Below are 18,415 nucleotides of genomic sequence, written 5' to 3'. Positions count from 1 at the left end.
TAAGGCATAAATCAAACATAAATGGAAAATGAGTCCACTGGGACTCCAGTGAACACTAAGTCTGCCTACTGTCTTATAGCAACTATTTTCTGCTTCCAAAATAAAATGTCATTATCACATCCACATTGAGTTTAAGGCATTAAAATCCACATACCATCACTACGGAGCACAAGTGGTGTGGGTGGGCCCTGTACACTTTGTTTTGCTTCTGTGTTTGTGACAACACAGGTGTAGTTGCCCACATCCAAAGGTTCCACTTTTGCGATGTATAGATTCCCTGTCTCTTGAGATACAAATTGACGACCGTCCTCCTGAACATATAAGGGATTATCATTGAAAATCCAAGCATAGGATAAATCTGGAAAACATCAAACACTCATTACACATATTTTCCCACAGCACCCTGAGAGACAGCACTACTGGAAGACAGGGTTTTAAGGTATATCAGTTATCTCGGTGGTTTTGATTTCTGTTAAAAGTGCTGCACATTAAATAAATACAAAACCTTATGTTAGATAATAAAGTGGTGCAGATAACAATTTCCCCCCTTCTCTCCATTTCCATCTTCCTATGACAAATGTTTTCTTTTCTTTAAATGACAGTTAAAATGCTGGAATGTGGCAGGTTATGTGTACAGCAAGAAATATTTGTGTTTTCCTCTCTTTTCATTTGACTGATGCAGTGAGAATGGACTACAATTATGGGGGGAAAATAGATGCCATGATCTTACTCTGGTAAATAACAGATGCTTTAAAAATCTAAGTAGGCAACTGCCTGGGAAGGAAAGGGGGCAATTTTGCATTTTTCTGAATGCAAAAGCAGTAATAGTTCCAGCCATTGTACAAAACACAATGTACTGTATTTTTTGCACCATAAGACTCACTTTTTTCCCACAGAACAGGGGTGTGGAAAGTCTGTGCATCTTATGGAGCGAAGAAAACAGATTATATTTTCCTGTTTTCTTCTCCTAAAAAACTGGTGCGTCTTATGGAAAGGTGCGTCTTATGGAGCGAAAAATACGGTATTTTGTTCAGTGGAGACAGTTTGCTCTCCTGACAACACTCTTGACTCTAGCACTCTTGAGTGGTGTCAAGTTTATCAGGATCAAGTGATACACATCAACTTTCAAATCAGCACTGGGGATAAAGAAGAGAGCAGTTCAGAAGCAAGGTAGTGGATAGAATCCCTTGTTTTCCTTCCCCCTTCTTAGGAATTGTATTGGAATGAAGCTGGTTTAGGCTGAATAGCAGGAACAACAACTTCACCTATACAGAGGGTACAATGGGACAGCTGTGCATTTAAAAATACAGCTGATTATACTATTTGTATGTAACAACAGAGTTATAATTAGGTGTTATGAAGTGTAATATTGCAAGTGGGTGAATTCCACAAGTGTCTGAAAGCCCCTACATCTATTCTTCTAATTCTAAATAGTCTTTCTTCACATTTCTTTGGAACTAGGTCAGAAAGTCTGGCTAAGTTCATCTTTCCCCTATTTTGGCTTGTTGCTTTGGAGTGATTTCATCTGAACAACTCATATATAAATAGTGTATCTAAATATGGCAGTCTTTTGCACCCCTTAATTTGGCACACCCCTGTGTGAAACCAAAAGTATAAGATAACAGTTGACTGGGTACTTAGAATTCCGACACAAACATCATCTATTTAGAAAGGGCACATTTTTAATAGCTCTTTGTTTGCACAACACAGTTGCCTAGAGCATCTTATGGAAATCACGATACCAATTTGCATGTGAAAACAAAGGCAAACCAAAGCAGATAGAATAGACCCAGTATGCTGCCTCAATTAGCCAGTCACATCTTATTTTATTTATGGGATTGCAGTCTAAACAAAATGAAGACATCTAGATTATATATATGTTATAGACTGTAAAATCTATGTATGTATGTATGTATGTATGTATGTATGTATGTATGTATGTATGTATGTATGTATGTATGTATGTATGTATGTATGTATGTATGTATGTATGCATGCATGCATGCATGTATGCATGCACGCACGTACGTACGTACGTACGTACGTATCTATCTATCTATCTATCTATCTATCTATCTATCTATCTATCTATCTATCTATCTATCTATCTATCTATCTATCTATCTATCTTCTCCAGTCACACTCTAAGAACCAAGAACTAGTTACTTAATTTGGACACAATGTACAGCAGTCTGCATTAAGCATGGACATTTTAATTCAGTTTGAAATTTTCACTATATATATATTTTAATGGCGTCACATATACCATGTGTCACACATACTATGTGTCATGCCACACAATCTGCCCAGCTGGCTAGTTACGCAGTTGCTGCCTCCTGCCTTGCGGATAGAGAATGAGATAGCATACATGGACTTCAGGAATGGATCCTGAACAGATATTCTCCTCACTTTAAAAGCTTCCCTCTCAAGGTGCCCCAAGCACTTTGGGATAATGCTTCTCACTCCGTTTCTCTCTTTAACATTTATGTTCTTTGAGACTAGGACTATACCTCTCCTAACTGTTCTCTGTCCTCTTGCTTTGTTTCCCGGCAGCTGCCTCCCTCAGGTTTCGGTAGCTCACCTTCTTTCTTATTCCCTTGCTGTTTTGACCTGTCTGACTCATTGCCCTTCTCTTCGCTGACTTCCTTTCACCTTCTGTCACACTTGTTCCTTCCTTTTGTCTGGAGTGTGACAACTGACTGTGTAGGAGCTCTTTCCTGTCCTACTTTGCCAGTGGCAGGAGTAGCATGGAAATAGTATTTTTTAATAAAACATAGTAAATCAGAAGTTTTGAAAACCTAACCTTTAGCATTCCTTAATTAAATGTTTAATTCATGAGCTCCAAACTTTCTGCCAACAAATTCATTTTTTTAAAAAAGGATTCTGCTTTCTCCCCATCCCAACTCCTTGCTGTCATCAATTGCCATTTCCGAAACATTATTTATTTTTCAGTTACAACATCTGCATGGGATGATCATGAATCTGTAAAAAGTGGTGGTTTCTGTGTGCCTTTTATGCTGTAAACATTATGTGACTATAATTAGGAAAAGTAAATAATATTGTATGACTATAACTAAAAACAGTGTGTCATTCAGGATCTATCAAAAGATGCATCACATGTGAAAGCATTTTTCCTCTTTCTGGTATGATACACAGTTAGGGAGTTAATGAAATCTAGCAAGAAGAAACTCAACATCAAAAAAACTAAGATCATGGCCACTGGTCCCATCACCAGTGAGAGCTGGACCATAAAGAAAGCAGACCGCCGAAGAATTGATGCCTTTGAATTGTGGTGCTGGAGGAGACTCTTGAGAATCCCCTGGACTGCAAGGAGAACAAACCTATCAATTCTAAAGGAAATCAACCCTGAGTGCTCACTGGAAGGACAGATCCTGAAACTGAGGCTCCAGTACTTTGGCCATCTAATGAGAAGAAAAGACTCCCTGGAAAAGACCCTGATGTTGGGAAAGTGTGATGGCAAGAGGAGAAGGGGACGACCGAGGATGAGATGGATGGACAGTGTCATCCAAGTGACCAACATGAATTTGACCCAACTCCGGGAGGCAGTAGAAGATAGGAGGGCCTGGCGTGCTCTGGTCCATGGGGTCACAAAGAGTCAGACACGACTAAACGACTAAACAACGACGAGCAAGAAGAAATTTAGGAAGTGATGCTAAAAGCATTTGTGGCTGCAGATTAAAACAAGGTTCAAACAGTGAGTGCTGAAATATGCCAACATTCCTGGCTGAAAGTCTGGGCGCAAAGCCAATGTGGAACAGGGCAAGTAGCTGCCCCGGCACATGAACCACCTCTACCAAATTTTCCTTCCCCGTTCCCAAACCTACACTAGCCTCATCTACTTTCTTCATTTGGAGTTAAAGGGTGCTGACACTGCTGTGGGATCCCATGACCTTGAACTGCTATGCAATATGCAGCAAATTTTAACTCTGTCTATTAAAATCAATGGAGACCTCCATGTTCTATGGATTTTAATGGACACATTTTAAATGTGCTGATTGCATCGAAATGGCTGTTGGAGGGCAAGAAGAGTCAAGAGGTCTTTTGGATGGGTTGCTTTGTGTCCCTCCCAGCCAGTTCAATTCGTGCTTCTAAATGAACTGAGGGGAGGCAAAACTTTTGCACTCTTTGGGAACATGCAGCTGGATGGGGTGTTGCAATCATTTGTAATACATGATAAGGGCATGGGATTTATGAAGAGTTTCTAGAAATCAATATAACACATGATTGCATACTAATTAGAAGGTTTCTGAAAGAGTAGCTGTGTTCGTTTGACTCAGCATATCAGGAAAATGAACGTGGAAAAAAGTGGGGGAGAAAAACAAAGACGAAATATCATGTCACATTAAAGACTAACAAGCTAGTTTCAGTGTGAGCTTTTGTGACTCAGAATCCAGTTTGTCTGAAAGACCGAATTTTGATTCACAAAAAAGGAGTCACATTATTTTCTTCTTTCTTTTTTCCGCTCATCTCTTTTTCCCTTTCCCTTTGCCAACATTCATTTAAAAATGTCTGGCGTTGCAATCCTATCCATTTAACTAGGTTTCACCCAAATTTTAGAAATGGTGTATGGTGCTCATTTACCCCATCAACTGGCTGGTGTTTCACAAGTTCATTTTTTAAAAAGTAAGCCCTATTAGGATGTGAAAAAAAAAATAAGGAAAAGCATGTAGTCACTGTTTTAGCAAACTGATTTGTATCAAACAAACATTTTGATGTAAGAAGCCAATGAATATATAGCATACTTTGACAGGATTTTATCGATGATGCACAAAAACATATCCTCTAGTGAGGGAGTTTGGCAATTGTGGGGAAGCTTTGTTGAAATCTGTTGGCAGAACTGCCTACAAACAACACATAGAAAACATGATGCTTTAGGAAGGAATACTGCCTGGGAAATTATGGGAGCTATAGTGTTATTTTTTTTCCTGAAAGAAACTTTTTCAAGCCTTAACATCATGCATCTCTCTACATCACTTTGATTGATGGGGATTAGACTCTATCATCCTTGGGGGCCCCTTCCAGCACTACAATTCTATAATGTTATGAACATATGATTCTTTTGCCCTTCCAGAAAAAAAATGAAGTTGAGTTTTGTCTTCCATATGCTTCTGGGAGCTTAGCGGGGTGCTGCCTTGAGGAAAGAAAAAGCTAGGAGAAACCCAAGAGAAGGAGGAAAAAGGGGAGCATAAATTATTAAAAGATTTTGCATGCTACTTTTGCCGCTGTTATTATTACTGTTACTGATCTTATTGGCTTTATGGTTGCTGTGAATCAGAAAAGAGGTTTCCAGCAAATTTGATGAAATGATGATATACTTTTGAAAAAAAAACTACTTCTACATAGATTTATCTTGCTATTCCTCTATAAAGCAAAAAAAAAAGTGTGCTCTATGAACTTACTCAGATAAAGCAAAAGAGTAAAAGGTCTTACTAAGAATGTGCAAGAGGAAATGGGCGTAGTAACCTATAGGGATGTAGAGATAGGCAAACCTATTCTCTTGGACTAGTGTTCCAAGAATCACACGGACAACATAGCCACTGATGATCCTGGCTCAGGGATTCTGGGTTGTGTAGTCCAAAAAGTAAATTGTCCAAGCTCTGCTATACTTCTTATGTCCTATTATAGTACCTATTAGAATCTAATACATAGTAGTGAAACAGTGATAACCAGGTGGTAGATGTGGGCAACTATGAAATTTAGGCTTCCACATTCTTTAACTGCTCTTAATAAAAATTAGATGTTCCAAGGAAGCAGTCAGGAAATCCAAAAATCCAGTGTATTCTAAAGCGGATAAATAATGTCATGTCTAGAGATGAGCATGAACCACCAATTCATTGGTTCATTTACTGCCTCAACAGATGTTTGTTGGTTTGGCACCCTGCCCCTTCTGGTGTGTGCCCACTCAGTGGCAGCTCCTAGTGGAGGCAGGTAGGGAAGCCTGGATGCTGCCTCTGAGTGGGCACTTGCCACAGAGGGTGGGGTGCTGAACTGCCAAACACCTGTTGCAGCAGTAAACAAACCATGATGAGCCGCTGATGTGGCAGTTCATGCCCATCTCTATTCAAGCCCTATCTTCTGTGTTCAAGATCATGAGGCACTAAATGTGCCAAATCTATATATCCGAAAATATCCTCTCTTCTCTAATTTATTTGGATTTGTTGATATTTTCTATCCCAATCATTGACAAGTTTGATAGACTGTGATGTTCATAGTTAAAGTGCCTAACCAGCTGATTGTTCCAGTTTCTTTTTAAAGATAGCTGACCTACCACTTCTGAATTGTGTATTGAGGTCAGTTTGCCTGTCACCTGTGGATGGCATCCTAGTTGCCTTCACTCAATAACATAACTCAACCTGCAGGATCCAAAGATGATGCCTTTTAATATAGTAGGTCCTGCCAGTCGCAGTGCTCTTTAATGTGACTATCTTTATTAGAAACATGTATCTAATGCAGTGATTGGAGTCACAGGGTGTAATCCAGGACCACTGAGTACCAGTTTGAGGATAGACGTAATCTCTGTAGATTGGGAAACTGGCAGAAAGATATCACGAGAGGCTCACTAATGTCTTTTGCAAGATGCTCTGAGTTTGCGAAAAATGGACAACTCTAGTTAGAGATGCAGGAATGGAATGTGTTGTTCATTGTTAGCTTCTAAGTGAAAATGGGGGTTTTCTCTTGCTAAAGTGATTACTTTCTTGATATTAGAATCATTTATCTATGGAGGATGCCCACATATAGGATACATATAGGATAGTCAGTCCATAGAATACTCAGTCCATTAATGCAGCCAAAACTCTGTTGACAACCTGGGTTCAATCCCAGGTAGCCGGATCAAGGCTGATGCTGCCTTCCATCCTTCCGAGGTTGGTAAATTGAGGAGCCTGCTTGCTGGAGGGGCAGGGGGGATATGTAACCTTCATCATTAAATTGTAAACCGCTCAGAGAGAGCTTTGGTATTATGGGGTGGTATATAAGCATCACACTTTGCCTTGCCTTGCCTTGTTTGCTTTGAAGAAAACATACTTTCTTTTTCCTCCTGGTTTCTGCAAGTTGCATTCTTGCATTTCCCACACCCCACAAGTTATATAAGTGTGTCACCTGAGGGGAATTCCTTTGTCATTCTCATGGGTCTGTAGGATTTTCTACAAGCAGTAAAAACAGATGGGTAGGGAAAAAAACAATTGTCATCTCATGAGAATATCACCTAGATATGGGGAAACAGTGTGATTTGTTTATATATATATGCACCAGCAATATTTATGAAAGATTTACCTTGTTTCCCTCTCCCAATTTTCCCCTTAAACAGCCTTGTAAGATAGGTTTGACTGAGAGGTTCTGATTGGCTGAAGGACACTAAGTTAGCTTTGTGACAAAGCAGAGTCTCCAACTATTACGTCATATTGACTCTCATTATCGGAGGCTGCTGCAGATATATAAGAATAATGAGGCTGAAATATATTTTAGGAAAACAGTGTGACAATTGATTAGTTCAATTTGCACAATAGGCATTCTTGCATATCATGCCAAAAGTCTACCTAATTTGCACAGAACACAAATGAAGATGGCTGGATTTGGAATATGGCAACCCTACCTGTGAAGCACCAGTGGCTGCTGGACTGAAATTTCTACTGTCTCTTAACATGAGACATGGTGGGAGGCTGAGGCTACTGGCTAGAACTGAAGGAGTTGTAGCCCTGCAACCACTGGAGGACCACTAGTTGCCCACCTGAGTATTACAATGAATATTTTTAAAGACTGATTGTGGTGGGACAGCAATGGAAGATTGAAAGTGGGTTTAGAGAAGCTTTGATCATTTTGATCCAATTGTGACTGGAATGTCACTCAGAGGTAGATTAGGTAGATTTTCCTCAGGCAGCACCAAGTGCAAAATGGCATGGGAAACCAAACGTGTTTCCATAAAAGTAGTCAAATTGACAGGGAGATATTGTAAATATCTAGGGTTTTGTCCACAGCTAAATTCAGAGCGATTTATGGCCCATGAACCTCACAGCTAGCAAGCTGAGTTTGGTTTAGCATAATTTCTCAAAGAATAGTTCTGCATCCCCAGATTCTTGAATATATTAAACATATTCTGCCTCTTGTAAAGTTTCTACCATTTGTTATAGGTACAGTGGAGTCTTGAACTACAAACTTAATCCGTATTGGAACGGTGTCTGTAGGTCGAAAAGTCCGTAGGTTGAAAATGCATTCTACATAGGAATGCATTGAAAACCCATTAATCTGTTCCAGCAGAGAAGCTGCCGGGTGGGGGAGAAAGGCCAGATTGGCTCCCGCCTTTCTCTCCCACCACCCGGCTCCCTCCCTTTTCCAAACTGTTGGGGTGAAAGAGCTAAAGAAGCAGCCTCTTTGCCACCAACGGTTTGTACTTCCCACCCTTTTTCCCTGCCTTTTTTCTCTGTACATCGAAGCTCCGGCTGCAAGTCGATCCAAAATTTTGTGGCTGGAGCTGTACATACATCGAAAAGTCTGTAAGTGGGGCCATTCGTAGATCGAGACTCCATTGTATCTGGTAATTAATGAACTGTCTTTGTGTAGCTAGCATCTTACTTGAAGCATTGCTTATGAATCCTTTTAATCAGGAGCTAAACTCTGTGGGGTCCCTGGGGCCATGGAATATTGTAGACCTTCTACATGATAATGAAAGGAGAATGTATGCTACTCTAGGCCTGTTCATCTGGGCAGCAGAAAACCACTGACATTATCTCCTTACCATAGATGCTACAATAGAATAACATCAAGGGCTGGAAGAGACCGGGGAGTCCTTGGATCCACTGGACCTAATACCATCGCATTCCTCTGACATGCCTCTGATCTAGAGGAAGAACTACAGCAATCCTGGAACTGACATAGCTAAATTCTTGCTTGTTTTAATCAGTAGAAAGAAAAGGGCATAGTCACAGCCAACAAAGTGGATTAAAAGATGAAGCTGTCCTTCAACTTCTGCCTTTTAATCTTGTAAACCTATCAGGTCTTTCTATTTGTCAGTTTTTCTGCTCACAAATTCTTCCTCTATGACCCTGTAAGACTATTTTCCCAGACAAGCACTATAATCTTGAGCCCAATTCAGGAAAATTTGGTGCATAATGGGGCAGCATATCTATTTATGCACTCCTATGGGCTTCTCCCATGCCTGTCCAACCTCATACTGTATGTGATTACAGTTAAAAAAAACAACAACACTCAGCTGTTCAATAAGACGTAAACAAACCCTTGAAGCTTGTTTTCTTTCTCTTCCCTATCTCTACTCAACTATGTCATTTATCAGGAAGTCTCATGCAGAGAGCATAATGTCTACAGAAAATGTATGAAGACAGGCTTGCAAAACATAAAACAGATCAACAGTGTAACTATTACAGGCAGAGGCATTCAAAAGTAGGCATTCCTAGGCACTAGATTTGCTGTGTTTATTTTTAAATACACAGGGTTTTTTTTACTTGTGTTCTAACCATTGAAAACTTATGGACAACAATGTCATTGTATTTCGTTATTGTCTCTAAATCAAGACCAATAATTATAGCATAGCAAAATTCAGTCTAAGAAAAAAGCACCCATATCACAATAAGAACAATCTATGAGGTACAACATTGTTTAATAAACAAACAAGTACAACCTACCATCCTATAATGTCCAGTATCCTAAGCTTGTGCTGAAACACTGACTGAAAGCAGTAGTCAGTCACAATTTGAGTAGGCTCACTAAATCAATAGAACTCACTGGTTATCACAGATTCTCCACTTGTTCAATGCACCCACTCTAATTGTGACTTGATACTGGGTTTCAGGCACTAACATAGCGTGGTCCCACCCAATTGTTTAATATTGTTTCCCAATGCTGGAGATGTCTATGGGTGACATGCCATTAGGACAGTGGTTTCCAAACATGGGGCCTCAGATGTTCTTAGACCAAAATTCCCAGAAGTGTTCACCGCTAGCTTTGCTGGCTAGGATTTCTGCGAGTTGCAGTCCTAAGATATCTGGGGACCTAAGGTTGGGAACTACGGCATTAGAAGCTCTCATCTGTTACTGTTTCACAGATGTGATTCCAGCAGACTTTCATGATTGAGCAATCATACTTCCAAATGATCAGTCACAAAACAAAGCAAGCTAATTTGTAAAACTGTGGGAGATATGAAAAGCTCAAGCTGTGACATCAAACATTCTCTGCTCGTAAGGAATTTCCATTCAGTTGTTATACCCTCCCTAACATATAGTTTGGCTTTCAGGGTTCTTCAACAGAGCAAGAATATAATTGTGATAATGTGTGAAAACTTCATTCTTAGCTTTTTTCCTGTGCTAATGTCATGCATAGTGACATAAACAGCAAGCATGTCTGTATTACAATGTGTGACTGCCTACTGAATCAACAGCTATCATTCTTCTTATATGACCCAAAGAAATGCACAGGTCTCAAGGGTCAAACTGGGGAAGCTGGTTTGCAATGGAATAAAAATAATTCCCCTTTTATTCGGAAGAAACTATAATAATGTTATGAGCCATTTGCCCCACTTTTTAAAATAAATAAATGTTTGATAGTTAATTTTAATAGATTCTTCAATGTTTTGTGGACATTCTGTCGCTCATCATTCTTTGGCTCTGGTAACTGAATCATTCAACAGTTATTAAAAATTAAAGCATGCATGGGTTGAAAGTTAAATTTATAGTTCATAAATGTAGAGGGGCTTCTTTTTTTCCATGGGTTCTTATCCATTCCTTTCAAATTTACAGTGGTGCCTCGCTAGACGATTACCTCACAAAACGGTTAATTCACAAGATAATGGGTTTTCAGGATCGCTATAGCACTTTGCAAAACGGTTTTCCCAATGGGCGATTTTTGCTAGACGATGTTTCAGTCCGTGCTTCGCAAGACTTTTTTTTTCGGGATGGTTTTTCGCAAGACGACGATTTTGAAAGCTGGGTCCGCGCTTCACAAAATGTTTTTTTAGGAATGGTTTTTTGCAAGACAGCAATTTTGACAGCTGAGTACGCGCTACACAAAACGGATTTCATATGGGTGATTTTTGCAAGATGACAATTTTTTTCCCCATTGGAACACATTAAATAGATTTCAATGCATTCCAATAGGGACCCACATTTTGCAAGACAATGCTTTCGCAAGACAGCAATTTTTGCGGAACGAATTAACATCGTCTTGCGAGGCACCATTATACATCCACTGAAATTCCATGTTATACATTTTTATATACAAAAATCCTCAGGAAAAAGTGTTGACATTGCAAAGTATAGATTTAGCACAAAAAGTTGCATCCTGGTTTGATTGTGCCTTGATTTTGATAATAATAACTATCAGGTAACTGACTAGAGGCATAACGCATTATAGTCTGGGTACAAATACTGTATGTATATACAGGTCGTCACAAGGCTTAATACATCTCACATTATCCCGATCCAACATGCTCTAGATGGCTATTCTAGCTATTGATTTTAAGCACAATCTGTGGTGAAGGAGAGATGGGGAAATAAACCTCATGCTTATATCTTCTTGTAGTGTTACTTATTGTTATTGTTAGTTTTCTTTCTTAATTTGCAAATTCATTATAAGCAAGACTGAAAGAACTTAACATTAAAAAAATATGTGTAGCAAAGTGAAACAGGCTGGATTTCGCCACTCATGGACATTTAACTCAAACACAGATTTGAATTTGCTCAGCCATCTCTTTGATGGTAAATTAGAGTGGCTACATCTTTCCTTTTCCTTTTTTTTGGGAGGGGGGCAGGCCCTTGATCTTTAACAAAGAAAGTAACTACTACTAGATCTTTCCTGTGACTGGAATATCTGTGTCTACTGAGTGTGGCCAGGGCAGTTGGCTCAGATTTGTGCTTGGTTCAGTTTTTGAAATAAGAATTTTTCAAAAATGTCCAGTTTCATGATAAACAAGAAAGAATTTTGAATTCAAATACGGAAAAAAAATAGACAGACCACCCATCTATTCCTATGGTTTGTATGCCAGTCATGCACTAGGATAGATTATGCCCCTAAGAATCTAATCATGAATGGATAGCAGGTGTTCTCCATCTGCTTGCTAACTTAGGTGGGCAAATAGTATAAAACATGATACACAAATGTGTTGTATTACCTCCATGGTGTGGCGGAGGACCGCAGAATAGCACGACTCCTTGTCCTGCTCTGACAGATACAGTGCTTCTTGCTTTGGTTTCAAAGTTTTCAAGATCTTAAGAGGGGGGAAAAATTAAAAAATATGTTAGACATGCACATTTTCATACCAGAAACTAATCTGGGAGACCATGCTTCAGTGACTGTAGGATGACCATGACAAAATTGATCTTATAATGAACTTCAACACCATTATTACTTCTCCTTATCCATGTCAGGGAATAAATGCAATCAAACATTAAATAAGTACAATTTGCTGCCTTTTCCTGACACTCAAAAGCTGATGCCCAAGGAAATTGTCTCATGTTGCCCGATGGTAGGGCCAGCCAATCTGGATTTAAGCAGTGATGTGGAATAGGAAATGAACAAATACAATCATCCACACAGTCATTTCACTTGCACCTGGTCTACCATCTCTTACTATGTATGCTAACGCACAACATGGCACAGGCTAATAAAACATAATGCATTTTGTTATCAAAGAGTGCAAAGCTGAGATCAGGTGTTTGGAGGGGATTGCACTGGCTAATAGACGTTTAAAGAACAGCAGCCCTATTTCACAGATGGTGTAGTTGCTAACTGTGTTTTCTGCAGAAATCCATGAATAAGTTATCACCTGACTCTCCATAATGCTCCTCTTCCTTCCTCTGCCTGCATTTGTCTTCCTTTGTGAGCATCGACTTCTTTCCCATTGCATTTTTCTATCAGCTGCAATTCCCTTCCAATTGCCTTTCAATTCTCCCCTCCTCTCCTCCCCCGGCAATTCTCTTTCATCATTGCATTCTGGCACACGACAATTGGCAGGGTGTAGCTAATCAGTCAAATCTGTAATGATATTGTGTAGGCTGAGCTGAATGCTCAGGTGTGAATGTGATCCTTCTGAGTGTGTCGCTGAGATACCCGGGCTCAGCTGCACATGGTGGCAAGTCATCACCATCCGTAGGAAGCAATTGCAGACCACGGGAAAGTGTGAGAGATGCTCATGGCGGGGAAAACATATGTTTCTCTGTGTTAACCAAATTAGATTATCACAAGAACATTACTGATATAGACTGAACCATATGGGGACATTTCTGGAGAATGCTGGGAAACAGGTTGAGAGAACAAGGAAGTCATTCAGCTGGTGCAACTGCTAGCCTTCACAGTTTCTCCAAGGACTCTGTCGATATCCGTTGCTTTTCTTGAAGCAATGCAATGGCTTTCCATTCACAGAGAACACAGCCAGAGGTGACAAAGAAACCTAGAGAACATTCTGGGTGCACGCAAAAGATAGAGAGGGCTGCCTTCTTTTTCATGGCAACAGGAAGTGACAGAAAAGCCACAAAAAACACTATGGAATTCTGAAGAAAAAAAAGTGGCTTCTCCGGACCACAGAGCTCCAAATAGCTGGTGTGTTTTCAAATAACCAACTCCCAGAGAGGAGCAAGGCACAGAGAAGGGAAGGGAAAGAAAGGGAAGGAATGGAAAAATAATAATAAAAGACATTGGTTTCCCTTGGTTTAGAGTGGGACAAGAAGCAACAGTTAGAACTGGATATGGAACAACTGATTGGTTCAAAATTGGGAAAGGAGTACGACAAGGCTGTATATTGTCCCCCAGCTTATTTAACTTATATGCAGAATACATCATGCGGAAGGCAGGACTGGAGGAATCCCAAGCCGGAATTAAGATTGCCAGAAGAAATATCAACAACCTCCGATATGCAGATGATACCACTCTGATGGCAGAAAGTGAGGAGGAATTAAAGAACCTCTTAATAAGGGTGAAAGAGGAGAGTGAAAAAAATGGTCTGAAGCTCAACATCAAAAAAACTAAGATCATGGCCACTGGTCCCGTCATATCCTGGCAAGTAGAAGGGGAAGATATGGAGGTAGTGACAGATTTTACTCTGGTTGTTGTGGGTTTTTCGGGCTCTTTGGCCATGTTCTGAAGGTTGTTGTCCTCTGAAGATGCCGGCCACAGAGATTGGCGAAACGTTAGGAAGAACAACCTTCAGAACACGGCCAAAGAGCCTGAAAAATCCACAATAACCATTAGATCCTGGACGTGAAAGCCTTCACGAATAGATTTTACTCTCCTGGGCTCCGTGATCACTGTAGATAGTGAGAGCAGCCACGAAATTAAAAGACACCTGCTTCTTGGGAGGAAAGTGATGACAAACCTAGACAGCATCTTAAAAAGCAGAGACATCACCTTGCTGACAAAGGTCCACATAGTCAAAGCTATGGTTTTTCCAGTAATGATGTATGGAAGTGAGAGCTGGACCATAAAGAAGGCTGACCACTGAAGAATTGATGGTTTTGCATTGTGGTGCTGTAGGAGACTCTTGAGAATCCCATGGACTGCAAAGAGAACAAACCTATCCATTTCGAAGGAAATTAACCCTGAGTGCTCACTGGAAGTACAGATCCTGAAGCTGAGGCTCCAATACAGTACATCTCATGAGAAGAGAAGACTACCTGGAAAAGACCCTGATGTTGGGGAAGTGTGAAGGCAAGAGGAGAAGGGGATGACAGAGGACGAGATGGTTGGACAGTGTCCTCGAAGCTACCAACATGAATTTGACCCAACTCCGGGAGGCCGTGGAAGACAGGGAGAGTCTGGTGTGCTCTGGTCCACGGAGTCACAAGGAGTCGGACATGACTTAACAACTAAACAAAAAACAAAAATGTCAACCTTTTGTAAATTCCACTGGTTAATTGGTGCACTCTACTTGGGATTAACAAGTAGATTTAGCCCGGTTGTGCAACAGTGCACCTCAGTTATGATGGCAAGCATATGTTCACATGTGGGTTAAAATGCACATGGTATTTCTCTGTGTGTGTATTGACAGACAGACTCTAGATCAGGGGTCTCAAACATGCAGCCCGGGGGCCCTTTGCAGCCCACCGGATGATAATTTGTGGCCCCCCCATCTTGCCTCCCCTCCGAAACACCCACATGTCCTCTGCTGTCAAGAGTCGCTCCCAGCCCATCCTCGAAGAGCACCTCCAAGCTGCCAACAGCAGCTGCCACCACTGCCTCTTCCAGGGAAGTGGCTCTCTTTCTCTCTCGGCATAACCAGCACCAGCCCGGCCAGTGGCCACCTCAGCACCCGGCGGTGCTTCCTCCTCCTCCTCCTCCTCCTCCTCTTCATCCTGCTTCAGCCACCTCAGCTCTGGAGGCTGCCTGGGATCGGCTTGCAAAGTTTGCTCCTCTGTTGTGGTGGGGGTAGCTGCTGCTGCTGAGTGCGCCTTTTTTAGAGGGGGGCCCTCAGAGGAAGGTTGCCGGACCTCCGTGTGTGTGTGTGTGTGTGTGGTTGGGTGCATGCGCGTGCATGCACCTGTGGGGGGTGCCCCGTTCTGTTTAATTTCACGGTTACCGGTGGGGTTTTTTCTCCTTTGACAAGGTGAATTCTGTGAGGGTTTTTTTTAAATTTCATGTCGTGTCCTCCTCCCCCCCCCCCGGCTAGGTGGTCGCTGGCGCTCCCTCCCTTCTCCGCTTCTTTGCCTTGCTGGTGACAGTGGTGGTGGTGGTGAAGAAGGAGCTGGGGGGGTCGTGGCTGGGTGACAAGGGCTCGTGCACCACCTCCTCCTCCTCCTCTGAGCCCCAGCTGGGCTAAGGAAACTCCTGGGCAGCTTCCTCAGGTTCTTGCTCTGCTTGGCGGAAAAGTCTGATGCAGCCCAGCCTCACCCAGACTCTGCCTCCAGCAGTCCCCAGGTAAATTGAGTTTGAGACCCCTGCTCTAGATGTATGAGAGTGATAACTCTAGGGCTGACTTTAAAATTGACAGTGTTAGAGTGAAAAATGTTCCTTAGTTGCACATAACCCTGGTAACAAGAGTTAAGTTGAAGGATAATCAACAATCTAAAGTGCTCTAATTGCTTCACGCTGTAATTATTAAAAGATGGGCAAATCCATGGTAGCTGAGGGGTTTAGTTAAGGAGATAAACAAGTGTATCTGGAGAAATATACTAATGCAATGTACACAGACATATCCCTCTCTGTGTGATTATGTTGCTCCCATTAGTACTAATGGGAATAACAGTCTGCCACAGACACAGAGAATATATTTTCTCCTTCCTCCTTGTTAACATTCCCAGTGTTTCATGCCAACAATTAACATTAACACTGATAGTGTCAGGAGTTTATCATTCAGCCTGAAGTTAAATGGCTCACAGAGCAGTAAAATGATAAAACAAAAAGAGCAATCCCATGGGGTGTGGAGAAATGGTGGCAGAAAAACCTCCACATCCTAAATTCTTCTGTCTCATAGTGGCAAAGGCAAAAGCTGTGGGAACTTTTTTCCCCCTGCGCTCGTTTCCTATTAAGCAAAACAAAATAAAAACAAAAACAATACATCAAAGAGAGAGGAAACCACTATTACATCTACTCCAGGACTGGAAAAGCCGTTTCTCCTTATCAGAGCTATGTTGATGAATGACGGAATTTTATTCTAGAACTCTCCCACAATCTAGGAATATAAAGAATACTTGCTAAATTTCTCATTTTTCTATGCCTATTCATTCATTCATTCATTCATTCATATTATCACCTTTTTCTTGGAAAGGACCCAAGTGGCTTAAGCTATCTTGATGCAGAAAACACCATTATAATTTTTTTTCCCTAGCCTTTTGGCAGGTGGGGTCAAGGTCTTCAATTTATGCAAAATGTATTTGCACAAAGTGAATGCATTTCCTTTTTAGAAGCAAAGTACAACACACACGCACACACACACACACACATACACACACGGCAAGCACAGAAGGACTTGTGTTTGTTCAAAATAACAACCCCCAAACACCTAGATGATGCTTCTAAATCTTGAAAGTCTGGGGGGGGGGGAGGAAGCAGAAACTATCATAATTTTTTCTACCTACAGAAAACTCATCCTTGAGGATAAGTACCATGCCTTCCTGTAGGTGGTAAGGAAAATGCTGCAGTTTCTTATATTCATGCATGAAGACAAGACAAGCAAGGATTTAAATTCCTATCATAATCCACCTCAGACAGCAAGATGGAGCCTCAGCTTTGTCATTTATTGCCAAGGGAATGCTGACCAAGATAGTCTGCCCCCATCCAGAGCTGGATCAGAAACGCTTGACTTCTCCACACCTCCCCTCATGAAACCACATAGATTAAGAAAAGAGAAGACCAAAAACTGGGCATTGTCAGCAGTCACTCCCTATCTCTGGAATAATCTCCCAATCAACATTTGCCTTCACTGGGAATTTTTTAACAGTCCTTGAAAACATGGCTCTTCAGACAGGCCTTCCCAGAGCTTATAACATCATAGCACAGTGGTTGTCCCAGCGTTCATATTATCAGTTCTGCCAACTTGCTTTAAATTACCTTAATAATTTCTTGTTAATTTTATGTTGTTTTACCTATGTGTACTGATGTTAATTTTGATTTTCTTTAACCGTTTATGTTTGCTATTTTTGAACTGCTATTACGTTATTACGTTGTAAACTGTCCAGAGTGGACTTGGCATCCAAATGGGCAGTATAAAAGTCAAACAAACAAACAAACAAACAAACAAACAAACAAACAAACAAACAAACAAACAAATAAATAAATAAATAAATAAATAAATAAATAAATAAATAAATAAATAAATAAATAAATAAATGCCATTGGTAAACAGGAACCCTGCAATTACTTAAAGGATGGAAGTGAAGTCTTAGCAGAAGTTTTTGCTGTGTTCTAAAACTAATAGTTAACAATAAAGCAATAATAAATACAAATCAAACATCTGTTAGAATAAAACCAATTCAACAGCAATCATTCAAACCAATGCCAGATATATTGCACATCTATTACTATAATGTCTTTCTTGGTTATCCAGTGTAGTATTGACGGACTAGGAATCAGGAGACTGGAGTTCAAACCCCCGTTCAGCAATGGAAACTCATGTTTGGGATCTGGCATTGGTATGCTGAATGTGATTTGACTGCACATAACACAGTACATTCTTTATACATTACCGAGCCTTTATTAGCAGGGAACCTCATGGGTAGCATATCACAGCTTCAGACTTAAAGGATGTATGTCAAATGATGGAGAGTGACATTGGCATTCCTTTTTTTTTTTTACATTATCTTACTGGTGCTCATCACAGAAGTGAAAACAAAGCAGAATAGCTGCCTATATCTTTATTCAGCCAGAATCATTCTAGAGGCATGAAGATGATACTCCTCATTTCACCACTCATTTTTTTTTTTTTACAGTGCTGGACAGAGTGTCATTGCTTCTCTCTGTC

The 18,415-nt window shown here is 40.7% G+C and overlaps 1 protein-coding gene across 7 annotated transcripts in view; it reads right to left on the bottom strand.

Annotated features, from left to right (window-relative positions):
• CNTN6 (contactin 6) overlaps positions 1-18,415 on the bottom strand; it is a 300,659-nt gene that overhangs the window by 115,373 nt on the left and 166,871 nt on the right. For 5 of the 7 annotated variants that reach the window (XR_013541601.1, XR_012083493.2, XR_013541603.1 and 2 more), the window contains 2 exons: positions 12,137-12,232; positions 155-358 (listed from right to left, as the gene is read on the bottom strand). Coding sequence is in view for 3 of the 7 variants with exons in the window: in XM_020791024.3 (XP_020646683.3) it covers positions 155-358; positions 12,137-12,232 (300 nt within the window). In the remaining 4 variants the exon portion in view is untranslated. The remainder of the gene's footprint in view (positions 1-154; positions 359-12,136; positions 12,233-18,415) is intronic. The other 2 variants (XM_078385214.1, XM_078385213.1) reach the window with 1 other exon arrangement.

This window comes from Pogona vitticeps, chromosome 2, assembly GCF_051106095.1.
Source record: "Pogona vitticeps strain Pit_001003342236 chromosome 2, PviZW2.1, whole genome shotgun sequence".
In the NCBI taxonomy this organism is placed as follows: domain Eukaryota; kingdom Metazoa; phylum Chordata; class Lepidosauria; order Squamata; family Agamidae; genus Pogona; species Pogona vitticeps.
This window is presented reverse-complemented; position numbering and strand designations above follow the sequence as displayed.